This window comes from Symphalangus syndactylus, chromosome 1 (assembly GCF_028878055.3).
Source record: "Symphalangus syndactylus isolate Jambi chromosome 1, NHGRI_mSymSyn1-v2.1_pri, whole genome shotgun sequence".
Classification (NCBI taxonomy): domain Eukaryota; kingdom Metazoa; phylum Chordata; class Mammalia; order Primates; family Hylobatidae; genus Symphalangus; species Symphalangus syndactylus.
In genome coordinates, this window is record NC_072423.2 from 89,672,100 (window position 1) to 89,686,733 (window position 14,634).

The following is a 14,634-nucleotide window of genomic DNA, read 5'->3' on the forward strand; positions in this document are numbered from 1 at the left end:
AGGACACTAGCTGGTGTCTGCTGCAGAACTGACTGTGAGCTTGTTGGTGGGGAGAAAAGCCCCATGCATCTGGTTTAAGAAACATGTTACAAGAGTGTAGTAAGAGAGGCCAGGCATGGTGGCTCACATCTGTAATGCCAGCACTTTGGGAGGCTGAGGTGGGCAGATCACCTGAAGTCAGGAGTTCAAGACCAGCCTGGTCAACATGGTGAAACCTCATCTCTACTAAAAATACAAAAATTAGCCGGGCATGGTGGTGCACACCTGTAATCCCAGCTACTCGGGAGGCTGAAGTAGGAGAAGCACTTGAACCTGGGAGGCAGAGGTTGCAGTGAGCCAAGATCGTGCCACTGCACTCCAGCCTGGGCAACAGAGCGAGACTCCATCTTAAAAGAAAGGAAGAAAAAAAAAGAGTGTAGTAAGAGAAACACAATTTGAGTTTTTCCCACTTACACGTCTTGAAAACTTGGCCAACCTGGCATCACAGCCCACCTGCCAGTGTGGCAACTGCTGGTGGAGCGGAGAAGGGCTGCCCCCTTGTGAGGAGACAGTAGTGACCGTGCCTGAGATGCCCACCCAGCCCTTCCATTTATTTCCTTTGCTGCCTGGGTCTCGAGCTTGTGATTCCTGCCCCAGACTGCAAACTCCCTGAAGGCAAGGCCTGCCCGTGTCTTATTTGACTTTGATTTCCCAGCATCTATCCCACTCTCCAGCACACAGCAGGTCCTCAATAGATGTTTACTGGATACAAACAATATTTCCAGGTTGCATGCTTCACATTTCTTCCAATATTAAAATTGTGCGATCGTCATACTGCCCTAGCCTGGCTCTTTGAAGCAGATTGGCAGCATAAGTGGCCCTGCTGTGTGCCATGCCACCACCTAAATCCGCTCATATGTCAGTAGGGCGCTCCCAACATTTTCACTCTGTGATTTGACCTCTCTTCCTCCTAGCAATCTCCTCCCGGATGAGGACAGCAATGCACACCTCACAGGGTCACTGGGAAGACTGCATGAGATCATAAATGTCAAGGATAGCATCTAACACTTATTTTTATCACATTATGCTCAGTGCCTTTATCTCCACGATAGCAAGAGTCTCCCTGCTCTTTGTTGGCTTATATGGTTTGATTTTGTCTTTTCAGCCAAGCCCCAAGGAAGAGATTAGAATAGAAATCTCTGTATTCTGAGAATTTTCTAGGTTCTCTCCTCACAAACATGAAGCAGGTAAAGACTTTATCAGGAAGGTTTGTATTTCTTACCAAGTCAATACTGGCCCTCAAGGGGATGATTAGGGCAGATCAGAGTGTATTTAAATGAGCTCCTGTTGACAGCCACTGCGTGCTCAGAATTCACTCTTTCCTGAGTGCTTTAAACCCAGGAATGAAGTATGAAGTGGCTTATGATCCTCGGGTTGGTGGCTCTCTCAGAATGCTTGGTCAAGTATGAGACACGTGACATCAGCTGTCTCTCTGGGCTCCTTCTTGCCCTCTTCTTCTTTTTGCCTCTTATTCTCCTTCCAACGCAGGGATGGGGAAGGAAACGTAATCATTCTCTGATGCTCATATAAAGTTCAAGTCTCCATTTATTGATGAGTAGCTTGCCATGTGCACTGTGAGGCCCAAAGGTCTTGGGGCAGGTCTGCAGGGTTGCACAATTCCAGGGGCACCAGTCACATCATGGGTTATGTGAATGGGATGCCCTAGAATTGTTCAGTGCACAACCTGTGCAGCTGTACATGTGGTCGCATCTAGAAACAGAATTTCTTCTGTGCAATTTTCTAGGTTTTCTCTCTACTCCCTCTCTGTTTCCTTATATATGTGTCCCTTTGGCTACACCTCTGTCTCTGCATCTCTCTTAGCTCTCTATTGGGTGTCTCTGTGTATGCAACACTGTGTTTCTTTCTGTTTTGACTCATTCTTGTTTCTCTACTCTCTTCGTTTCCCCACTTTATTCCCCATCTCAGCATTCATGACTTTTCTCACTTCTTGGCTTCCTCTCTAACCCCTTACTTCTGGTTGAACCCTGGAGAGATCAGGAGGGCTACTTCTAGGCCCAGGTTTGCCACTAACAAGCAATGTAACCAGAGCCAAGTCACAAAGTCCCTCCATTTCAGATTCCTCCCCTGTAAAAAGAATATAATGACTCCCCCTCTACCACCCTCTCAGGGCTGCCTGAGAAAGAGACATTGCGATGGCAACAGCAATAGGAAGGGCTCTCACTATCAGGATCTGCTATATGGCAGGCGCATTATATCCACTGTCTCACTTAACACCTCCAAACATTCTATGCTAGGGAGGGTATCATCATTTCATCTTTTTTATAGATAGATAGGGAACTGAGGCTCAGAAAGGTCATATGATCTGCCCAAGATTACACAATAGAACCTGGAATTAAACCTAGATCCATTGCCATGGTCTTTCCATTGCATTGGGTGTCTTTTCCTGATAATAAGATAACAATCATTAAAAAGCTTGGAAAATGCACGGTGCAATTACAATGCAAAGTGTGACAGTCACATTGTAGCAAGGGGCAGCCGATGACTGTCTCTTATTTGTTTCCCTTCCCAATGCTCGGTTGAAGAATCCCTCTGATGATCAAATCCATTCGAGAAAACCTCCGGGAAAAATGGCATGCTGAAAGATTATCTTGAGAAATATCCTTACAACCTGGCCTATAAGTTTCTTCATCAATATCAGGATAACAGAATATCTTTGGAACCCATGAGGAACTACCTGGATGTGAGTATGCTGGGAGGATGGAGCTCCAGAGCGCCCCCTAGGGCCCCTGGAAAGCACTGGGGCTCATCTGGGGCTGAGAGCCAGCGGGTTAGGGCTGGGGCTTCTGCCAACAGTGGGGAACGGGGACCCATTTCCAGAGGAGAAGGCACTCCTACCCTCTGTTGTTGGTCTGTGGTGACTGGGCCCAGCAATGACCAGGTGCCAGGTAGCATCCATTTCTGTGCCAGTGATAGTGTCACTGGGCACCCTTGAACCAAGACAGTGCTTGTTATGGGAACTTTGCCCTTTCTGAACTAAGGCTAATCCCTGAGCTGAAGGAGCCACACTGAAGGGTGATCCATGTCGGATCAAATGACAACAAAGAAAACTGCAAATCAAGTTTGACACCCTAGGTAGAAGTTTAGGCCAGGAAAGGTGGCTCACACCTGTACCCCAGCACTTTGGGAGATCAAGGCAGGCGGATCACATGAGGTCAGAAGTTCAAGACCAGCTTGGCCAACATGGCAAAACCCCGTCTCTACTAAAAATATAAAAATTAGCCGGGCATGGTGGTGCATGCCTGTGATCCCAGATATGCAGGAGGCTGAGACACGAGAATTGCTTGAACCCAGGAGATGGAAGTTGCAGTGAACCGAGATTGCACCACTGCACTCTAGCCTGGGCGACAGAGTGAGACTCCATCTCAGCAACAACAAAAAAAGTTTAGCCTTTTCAGCCCCCAGAATCAAACCAATAAAAAAGTTGTTGAGGCCAGATGCAGTGGCTAACATCTGTAATTCCAACACTTTGGGAGGCCAAGGTGAGAGGATCCCTTGGGCTAGGAATTTGAGACCAGCCTGGGCAGCATAGTGAGACCATGTCACTATAAGAAATTTTTTTTTTTTTTTTTTTTTTGAGACGGAGTCTCGCTCTGTCACCCAGGCTGGAGTGCAGTGGCGCGATCTCGGCTCACTGCAAGCTCCGCCTCCCGGGTTCACGCCATTGTCCTGCCTCAGCCTCTCCGAGTAGCTGGGACTACAGGCGCCCGCCACCACGCCCGGCTAATTTTTTTTTTTTGTATTTTTAGTAGAGACGGGGTTTCACCGTGGTCTCGATCTCCTGACCTCGTGATCTGCCCGCCTCGGCCTCCCAAAGTGCTGGGATTACAAGCGTGAACCACCGCGCCCGGCCTATAAGAAGTTTTAAAAATTAGCTGGGTGTGGTGGTGTGCACCTGTAGTTCCAGCTACTTGGGAGGGTGAGGTGGGAGAATCACTTGAGTCCAGGAGGTCGAGGCTGCTGTGAGCCATGATCATGCCACTGCACTCTAGCCTAAGCAAAAGAGAGAGACTCTGACTCTAAAAAAAAATTAAGTTATTGAGTCCCTGTGGTGTGGGATGCTATGATAAACTAACAATATGGTTATTGTTACTTATGTAACCAAAGGTCCATCTCTTCTTCAACAACTCATAGCCCATCCAGAGGAGTAGGCAAAAGTAAGTAAATGTCAGATAAAAGGACCAACTGTGTGGTATTAATATTATGTGATTCGAGTTTAAAGGAAGGAAGAGCACAGTGGCCTGGGCAACCTAGGAGGGCTGCCTGGAGGAGGAGGCACTCAGACTGGGCCTTCAAGAGTGGAAAGGATTTGGAGAGCTGTGGGGAACACTGGAGAGCTTCTCAAATGAAGGTGGTGGCTTGAGCAGAGGCTGTGTGGTGGGGCTGTTGGAAAGTGATTTCAGGAAACATGGAATGCCTGATGAGGGCAGGCACCCTGGGAACCAGGGGCATGGCCAGGATGCCAGGCCTTCCCTCACCATCCCTCCCGGGTCCTGGTAGCTGGTCTATGTTGGCATCATCACCATCGGAACACCGCCTCAGGAATTCAAGGTCATCCTGGACACAGGTTCCACTGACTTGTGGGAGCCCTCCATCTACTGCGTCAGTCAAGCCTGCAGTGAGTGCTCCCTCCCCCATCTCATGTCCTCCCAGCACCTCCTCTTCGGTCCCCAGCAGGCCTGACAGATGCCCACCCCTTGTGTCTGCAGCTAACCACAACATCTTCAACCCTCTGCCGTCCTCCACGTTCCAGGTCTCAGGCCGGCCCATCAACATAGCCTATGGCACCAGGCAGATGTTGGGATTTCTTGGCTATGACAATGTTAAGGTAACGTGGAAACCAGAGGCAGAGGCGGGGCTGGCCTTAGGTGTGACCGTCACTTACAGGACCAGATGCAGAAGCAACTGGGAGTGTCCATCTCTCCTAAAGCCCATCAGCAGCTGGCCGCCTGCCCTGTGGGGCTGTGACCCTGGAGAGATGGTGCCCCCGCTGGCATGCACTCTTCTCCAGAACAGCCTCCCCAGAGAGCGGGACCATCCTGCTGGAGGTGCTCGGGTGAGGGAAGCACAAATCTGCAGCCCCTTTTCCCACAATGAGTACAAGGCTGATTTTTCTGGGCACAGGGACAGAGGTGGGTGGGTAAAAACCACCCAATTTTGTGCTCTCACACTGTGGCAGGTGCCATGCTGGACGCTTCCATTGGAATAACTTGCTTAATCCTCACGACCACCCAGCATGGCAGACTCTATTATTATCTCCATTTTACATATGAGGGAACAGAGAGAATGAGTGCCTTGCCCAAGGACACACAGCTGGCATGCAGCAGAGCTGGGAGGCAAAGCAGGACTTACGTGGGTGTGGAGTATTCTCGGGAGAGGGTAGAACTGGTCTGGGGCCGAGGGCTCCAAGCACCAGGCAGGGAAAACAGGGGCCACAGCTTCAGGGAAGCCCTGCCTCATAAATGGGTTCTTCCCATTTGTCTTTTAAAAGAAGGCAATCCTGCTCTCTATCTGTTTGTCCTCAAGTGGGAACCGTGTGGTCACGCTCAGAGTCTAATAAAAACTAGGGACTCCTCCCCAGAAGTGCCTGCACACACACACACACACACACACACACACCCAAAGGAGCATTTCTCAGGCAGAATTTTCCTAAGAACCCTAGCGGCTACATGGCATAATGGACTACTGCTTCCCCCAGGGGATGTAGAAAAGACGACCTTTGGAGTTTGCAATGAATTCTCTCTGTTTCTGTCATCAGATCATAGTGACACCAGAAAGGGGACAATCCTGCTCTCTACCCATTTGTCCTCAAGTCGGAACCATGTGGTCACACTCAGAGTCTCACCTGTAAAAAGGGAATGTGGCCTCTGTGGCTAAGTTCGGACGATGTGAAGGGGGCGCAGGGGTTGGTTAGAATCACAGCCCACAGGAACCCATGCTTGCATAGGTGCCGCTCACGGCACAGTGGCCCCAGCCTTCCCCCGTGAAGTTAGTGCTATCTCCTCAGCCACCTGCACCCCCGCCCAGCCCCAGCCTCACTTCCCAAATCTTTCCACAGAAACACCCTCCTCTCCCACAGATCGGGGACCTTGTGGACATAGGCCAGGGGTTCGGCCTGAGTGTCAAGGAGCCCGGCAAGTTCATGAGATACGCCGTCTTCGACGGCATCCTGGGACTGGGCTACCCCAGCCTTGACGTAGAAGTAGCCACCTCCGTCTTTGATAACCTGTGGAACCAAGGCCTCCTTTCTCAAAACCTCTTTGCCTTCTACTTGAGTAAGTGTGGGCTAGACGAGCCCTTTCTCCAACTCGGCTGTAAGAAGCTTTCACTTGCGTGAAAAATTACAGACTCTCTGATCCAGAAGTTTCCTTAGAGATAGTCTGGTCCAGGGAGTCAGCAAACTATATCCTGGGGGCCAAACCTGGCCCGTCACTTGTTTTTGTAAATAAAGTTTTATTGGAACAGAAGCATGTTCATTCGTTTATGATTGTCTGTGGCTGCTTTTGAGCACCAATGGCAGCACTGAGCAGTGCAATAGAGATTGTGCAGCCCATGAAGCCTAAAATAGGGACACACTGGCCCTTTACAGAAAGTGTGCTGACCCCTGTAGTCCAGTCATTGAACAGACGAGGAAACAGACTCAGAAAGGGGCTCTGCACAAGACTGCCCAGTTAGGTACTGGTAGTGGCAGGACTCGAACTCAGCCCTCAGGACTCTCCCCCATGGCAAGTGGTCCATCCATCAGCAAGCCTCCAGTCACTGCGCTTGGTAAAGGAAAGCTGGTCTCCTGACTGACTTAGGGTCTGGTGGAGGGTAGGGGAGAAGGAAGAAGCACAGACAACAGGACAGCCCTGTTGACAGACTGCGCCCTCCCCACAAAGGCAGTGGTTGATCCCCTAGATCCATGTAGGAAGCAGGACAGCGTGGTGGTTGAGGCTGCAGGCTCTGGGAGACATGAGTTCAAACCCTGGCTCCATAGCACGACCTTAAGGTGTTTAACCTCTGTGAGCCTCAGGAACACTCGTACTCAATCAAAGGAGATGATTCATTGAGCACCTACTATGTGCTGGGTACTGTCTGTACACATGAAGGAGACACACAAGAAGTAGAGAAGGCAGACGAGAAATAAGTAAATAAATAAAGGAAAACTATAACTCTGATAGCAATTGGTTCTGTAAAAGCAACAAATCAGGGTGATAGAACAGACAGGGATGAGGGTGTGAGATGGGCGGTGGGGAAGTCCTCCCTCAGCTGAGACCTCATAATGGGAAATAGCCAGTCTTGAGTGACTAAGTGCCTGGAGCAAGGAAGAGCGAATGCAGAGGAGAAATGAGAGCGTGCAGCATCCGAGGACCAGCAAGGGGGCCTGTGTGGCTGGAGCACTGGAGGCGGAGGCAGGGGCAAGGTTACCCTGGGGTTTTGCACTAAGTGGAGTGGAGGCCTCTGGCAGTGGGGTAAGCAGGGAAGAGACATGATCCAATGTACAGTTTTGAAAGCTCAGCTTGGGTGCCCACTGGAGGATGCCCACTGACCAGAGTGGAGGCAGAGAGGCCAGGGAAGAGGCTACATAGCCTCTTTAGAAGAAAGAGGTGGTAGCTTGGTCCAGGGAAGAGGAAGAACAGTGCAGGGAGTGAGAATGCGTGCTGGAGGAAGAGCCAACAGGATGTGCTGACGGACTGGATGTGGAAGGAGAGGGGTCTGCAGAGCTGTTCCTCCCTCGCTATGATTTTACTGTGAGCCCAGAACCAGCTACACAATTTGCAGGGCCCAGTGCAAAATGAAAATACAGGGGCCCTTGTTCAAAAAATGTGAAGAATTTGAAGGCTGGGCATGGTGGCTCAAGCCTGTAATCCCAGCACTTTGGGAGGCCGAGGCGGGCAGAGCTCAGGAGTTCAAGACTAGCCTGGGCAACATGGTGAAACCCCATCTCTACAAAAAATACGAAAATTAACCGGGCATGGTGGTACATGCCTGTAGTCCCAGCTACTTGGGTGGTTGAGACGGGAGGATCACTTGAGCCCAGTAGGTTGAGACTGCAGTGAACCGTGATCATGCCACTGCACTCCAGCCTGGGTGAAAGAAAGAGACCCTGTCTCAAAAAATAAAATAAGAATTTCAAGACAGCAACAGCGGCGGCTCACATGCCCATGGAGACAGCCCTGGGTGAAAGAAAGAGACCCTGTCTCAAAAAATAAAATAAGAACTTCAAGACAGCAACAGCAGCAGCTCACACGCCCATGGAGACAGCCGTGTGTGAGCCTGAACATGTGACCTTAGTCCTCCGTGGTCCTCTGTTTTTCCAGAAAATGACAGGCTGGGTGAGGTGGAGGTCAGACCCCTCTCTCCATGGCACCCTCAACTGCATCTCAGGGTCTGCTCTGATTGCTGGAGGAGACCTGGCGCTTCACAGAAGAGTGGGGTGGCCAGAGCCCATCTCAGAAGCCAGACCATCCAGGTTCAATCCTCAGCTTTACAACTTGCTACTGACCTTAGGCAGGTATTCAACCCCCCTTTGCTTCAACTTCTCCATCCATAAAATGGGGAGCATAGTGGTGCCTGCTCCATAGGGCTGCGTGAGTGTGTGTGGATTAAGTGAGTAACAATAGCAGTCCCTTAGACAGTGCCTGGTGCGTCTCTGAGCCTGAAGAATGCTACCCATCGTTCTCCACTTGCAATGAGCCATTCCTGTTTCTCTCCCCTCCAGCAAGGAAGAGAAGGGCAGCATGCTGATGCTCGGTGGGGTGGACTCCTCCTACTATACCGGAAACCTGAACTGGGTCCCAGTGTCCAAACTCCTCTACTGGCAGATAGCCATGGACAGGTAAGCCCCTGCCTGTGACTCCTGCCCCAAGTGATGCCACCCCCCAAACACACACACACACGCACTCACAGACGCATGCAATCACACACAGACACACGCACTCACAGACGCATGCAATCACACACACACACATGCACTCACAGACGCATGCAGTCACACACACACACGCACTCACAGATGCATGCAATCACACACACGCACTCACAGACGTGTGCAATCACACACACATGCACTCACAGATGCATGCAATCACACACACACGCACTCACAGACGGATGCAATCACACACACACGCACTCACAGACGTGTGCAATCATACACACACAGATGCATGCAATCACATACACATGCACTCGCTGATGCATGCAATCACACACATGCACTCACAGACACATGCAATCACACACACATGCACTCACAGATGCATGCAATCACACACACGCACTCACTGACGCATGCAATCACACATGCACACACGCACTCACTGACACGTGCAATCACGCACAAACACGCACTCACAGACACGTACACACACACAGATGCATGCAATCACACACACATACGCACTCACAGAGGCTTCCAATCACACACACATGCACTCACAGATGCGTGCAATCATACACACAAACACGCACTCACAGACGTGTGCAATCACACACACAAACACGCACTCACAGACGCGTGCAATCACACAAACACGTACTCACAGATGCGTGCAATCACACACACAAACACGCACTCACAGATGCGTGCAATCACACACACACATGCACTCAGACGCATGCAATCACACACACGCACATGCACATGTGGAGACACATCCAGTCACACAGGCACACAGTCACACACGCACACAAACGCGTGCAGTCACAAGACACACGCACACCCACAGCATACCCGTGGGCTCAGCATCCCTCCAGGCTTCCTGACCAGGGTCTTGACCAGAGAGAATGAATCAGGCTGAGTCTTGGCACCAAACAAGGGAAGGGGAGACCTGGAGCCCCGGGGAAGCTGGGATCTCTGGGAAGAGGCCCGTGCAGTGGGGCGGGCGGGCAGTGTGGTCTGAGGACACTAAAGTGCAGTGAAAAGGCATCACCAAGAGGTCCACCAGGCTTAACAGAGGCATGATAAGTGACCAACCATCCTGGTTTATCTGGGATTGAGGGGGTTCCCGGTACACAGGACTTTCATTTGGAAAACAGGGAGTGGAGAGGGGTCTGCTTCATTCTCGAGACCTAAAAGTAAATCATACTAAAATACACTCCCCACTCCCCCCATCCCAGGCACACAGCAGGGCAGGCGGCTGTGACAGAGTCAGGAACCTGGTTCCCCTGAAGTGCCTGGGAACACAGGGACAATAACTGACCGGACTCTGGGTGACACCATCAGACAAAGGCTTAAAATATCTTCAGAGGCTTCTGTAGCCTGTGGCTTTCCCCTTGGGCTGCCTTGGGCATGGCCCTGGCCAGGGCCTCAGCACCTGAGCCTGGGACTGCCGGGGACACGACCTCTTCCAGAGCAGCCTCCGGCCCCCTTCCCATCACTCTGAGCATCTACTGCCCACGAGCGCTAACTGCTTCGGAAACACAGGTCTCTGGTGTCCCTCATTCATTCATTCAACAAACATGTTGAGCATCCACTGTGTGCTAGGCACATACCTGAGGGAGGCACTGAGTTCACAACCTACTCTTACAGCCCTCACCGTGCAGTAAGGCAGGCGTGCATGAGCCGAGACACACAAATCATACATTCCCACATTGAGACCTGCTAGAGGCTGACCAAGAGGGGACCCAGAGCTGGTCTGCAGGCAAGTCATCCCTGAAAAAGTGACAATTCAGCTGGAACCTGGAGGATACAGAGAAATTAGCCAGACAAAGGGGGTGGGGGCAGTTCTAGGAAGCGAGACCAGCATGGGCAGAGGCCCAGAGGCAAGAAAGAGGCTGGCGCATTCAAGAACTGAAAAGTAGGCCAGGCACAGTGGCTCACGCCTGTAATCCCAGCACTTTGGGAGGCTGAGGCGGGCAGATCACCTGAGGTCAGGAGTTCAAGACCAGCCTGGCCAACATGGTGAAACCCCGTCTCTACTAAAAATACAAAAATTAACCGGGTGTGGTGGCACATGCCTGTAATCCCAGCCACTTGGGAGGCTGAGGCAGGAGAATCGCTTGAACCTGGGAGGCAGAGGTTGCAGTGAGCTGAGATCACGCCACTGCACTCCAGCCTGGGTGACAGCATGAGACTTTGTCTCAAAAAAAAAAAAAAAAGAACTAAAAGGCAGATGAAGGTCAGCATGACCAGCGCAAAGGGAAGCCAAGAGAGGTGGGCATGTGCTGAAGGGCTGCTCTGGAGACAGCCAGGGAGGGGTGGGAGGGACGGGGTGCTGTAGAGTGAAGCTAGTGCCTGCTTTGCACCCCGTCTTTCAGCATCAGCATAAACGGGAAGGTCATTGCTTGTGATGGCAGCTGCCAAGCCATTGTTGACACCAGGACCTCTTTGCTGATTGGCCCACAGAACTCTATCCATGACATCCGGAAGAAGATCAATGCCCAGCACTACTTCAGTAGTGAGGTAAAGGGTCAGGCCCGAGGGTCACTCCAGGGCTGTCCGAACACTGCAGGGCCAGCGAGACCAACCTTCTCTCCCTCTCTCTCTGACAGTACATCATCAAATGTGACACCATCAACACCCTGCCTGACCTCATCTTCACCATCAACGGCATCAATTACCCAGTACCAGCCAGTGCCTACATCCAGCAGGTGAGCGGCCCAGCCCTGGGGTCTGGGCCTGGGATCCTGGGACTTGTCAGAATCCTTGGGCTGCGGCTAGAGGAAGAGGTCCTGTGGAGGCCAAGCTGTGCCACTGCAGACACTGCAGAGTCCACCTGGCTGGGCTGGTGCCTGTCACCAAACAAGCTTCTTGATAGTATAATAAAAAGCAGGCTGGGACATCCAACGTCTCTGACAAATGTTGAGCGATGGTCACCCCGTGCCAGCACAGTGCTAACACTAAGGAGGGAGGGACCCTAATGACCCTCGCCCCGAGGAGCTTCAAAGGATAAACACGGAGCATTGGCTATTGCAATCCCTGAGATCATCTGAAGAAATAGTGACAGGCAGGGTTGGCTGGAGACAATCCCATCACAATTATTAACAGTGCTCCTTTCCTATCCCCAAATGGTCCTGGTTTAGATGATAAATCACATGGTCACTCTAGTCTTAGGCCACAACTTTACCTTGCTAAGCCCCAGTTCCCTCCTCCGTAAAATAGGGTCCCAGCCCCTCTTTGTGGGTGGTTAGGATGTTGACGTTTAAAGAGGATATACAGGGACCACGCAGCCCCCTGACACATAGTTGAGGGTCAATCAATGTCAGTTCCCCAAGGAAGTCCAGGCGGAGGCTGAATGGGTTAAAAGAAGGCTTTCAGGAAGAGACAGAATTTAACGGATTCTAAATCCACAGTCTCACAGAGGCAAGGGGAGCATTGCTTGGGTTGGGGTCAGATCTAGGCTGGACCCCATCCAAATGGCACCCCAGGGAGCTGTGCAAGGAAGTGGTTTGGGGCAGACAAATTGACAGAGTAGGGCCATCCGATGTGATGAGGGCTGGGGACACACAGGTGCCAGGGGACCACTGAGGAAGGTCATCCACCCCAGCCTGGGTCCCAGGAAGGCTGCCCTGAGGGGCTGCTGGAGCTCAGTCTTTAGGAATGAAGGGGGTTAAAAGAAGAAGGAAAGACAGTCTCTCGGAGGGAACATCACGAACAAGGGTCAGAAGGAGAAACACAGCACAGTGTGAGGGGAACCACGAACAGTTCTGGGTCCTCGGTGGGCAACCCACTTCTGCTGCCGCAGAAGAAAGCCACTTGGCTCCTGCGAAAGGAGGGGAACGGAGCTAAGAAGCTTCCAGGTCTGGATATGGAAGGGGGGTGGCAGGGGAGGACGCGGGCTAACCATTGAGAGTTTCTGTGTTCTCCAGCATCGTCCAGACATCTGTTACAGCAAATTTGAAAAGTACGTTGACCCATCGCCCAACGCAAACACCTGGGTCCTGGGAGACGTTTTCCTGAGGCTGTATTTCAGCGTTTCTGATTGGGCAAACAGTAAGACTGGCCTGGCTCCTGCAGTGTAAAATGCTGGACCTTCTCCAGAAAGCAACCAAGCCCACCTCAAACACATATTCAAACACTCGGGGGGATTCCTGCCCCGCGGGGGCTGACCCCAGCTGTGTTGGTACTCTGCAAAGTACTGTTCTCAGGGGAGAATAAAAGATTTTATTTCAGATGGTGCTAATATTCACAGTTGCTTCTCTTTGGGTCAGGGAGGTAACATGGGAAAGAAGCAGGACTCTAGAATCTAGTCTAGACCACAAGTTAGATAAGCATCTCACTTGTGAATGAAAAGGGAGGCTTAGGGAAGGATACAGGGGTCGCTGCGGGAACCAGTACAGGTCCAAAGACCTCAGTGACCGGACTCAAGAAACCAAAAGCCATCAGCTCGCTCTTTCCCTCCCTCCTTTCCTTCTTTCATCTTTGATTCTCTTTGCCTGAGAGCTTTGTTTTCTCAAGCTTCTACCCAGTGGAGGACTTTGCCACTAGGACTTTAACATCCTTAAGGCAACTAAGCAGAAAGGAAAAAACGCTCGGCAAATTCCAGGGTGCCAGGGAGGACTCTGATTGGTCCACTTCAGGTCATGTGTCCATCCCTGGACCAACCATCATGGCCAGGGAATGGGGCACGATGATTGGCTCTACTTGGTTAGCTGGCCTCGCCTATGACCTGGAAGTGATTGACAGTTTCCTCTAGAACCACATAGCTGGAGCTAGGGAAGAACTGTCCCCAAAAGAAGTGGCAGAGGCAAGCTGTAGACAGATGGAAGAGCTTGGGACTGCCCCACCAACATCTGTCACCTCCTCATTCAAAAGGATGGTAAAGGAGAATTTAAAATAGACTTCAGGACAGGCGTGGTGGCTCACACCTGTAATCCTAGCATTTCGGAAGGCTGAGGCAGGAGGATCACCTGAGGTCAGGAGTTTGAGACCAGCCTGGCAAAAATGGTGAGATCCCATCTCTACTAAAAGTATAAAAGTTAGCCGGGTGTGGTGGCACACACCTGTAATCCCAGCTACTTGAGAGGCTGAGGCACAAGAATTGCTTGAACCTGGGAGGTGAAGGTTGCAGTGAGCCAAGATTGCACCACCACACTCCAGCCTGGGCGACGGAGCGAGACTCCATCTCAAAAATCATAATAATAATAAAAGAAAAGAAAAGAAAATAGAATCTATTCTTCCCATCTTCACAGGACCTTTGACAGATCCTTTGGTGGGCTCTGAGTGGGGCCCTTCCCACTGGGATGGCTCCACCCTGGCTTCCTACAGCAAGGCAGAGAAAGGACCCCAGCCACCAGCTCTCTGTCACCCACAGCTGCAATGCCCTTTCCAGTCCTGCATCCCATGTGAGGGGCCCTTGTGGACACCCAGGCCATTCCCATCCCACAAACACCCAGCATGGCCCTTCCCTTGGCCTCAAAGACTGTCTTGGGGAGGGAGTCTCTCATATAAAAAGGGAACAAAGGAGACAAAGCCTTCAGCCTTCCTAAGTATGCCATCCTGGTCTTCCTCCTGGGCACTGCTATGAGCCATTTGGTTTGAGCCGCCACCGTTTTGGAAGTTTGGGGTGAGGGAATCACTTCCTCTCGCTTGGAGACCCCAGGCAGAGGCCCAGGACTAGGGTGGCTGGGGCCACAAGACAGAGGGAGGGG

General features: G+C 51.4%; 1 protein-coding gene across 1 annotated transcript; it reads left to right on the plus strand.

Annotated features, from left to right (window-relative positions):
- The first annotated feature begins 1,389 nt into the window (after positions 1-1,389).
- LOC129483111 (pepsin F-like) lies at positions 1,390-13,005 on the plus strand. The gene is given in 10 exon segments (XM_055280024.1): positions 1,390-1,442; positions 2,583-2,625; positions 2,627-2,740; positions 4,558-4,675; positions 4,767-4,885; positions 6,137-6,336; positions 8,762-8,878; positions 11,302-11,446; positions 11,536-11,634; positions 12,853-13,005. Coding segments are annotated over 10 exon segments (1,161 nt in total).
- Positions 13,006-14,634: the final 1,629 nt, after the last annotated feature.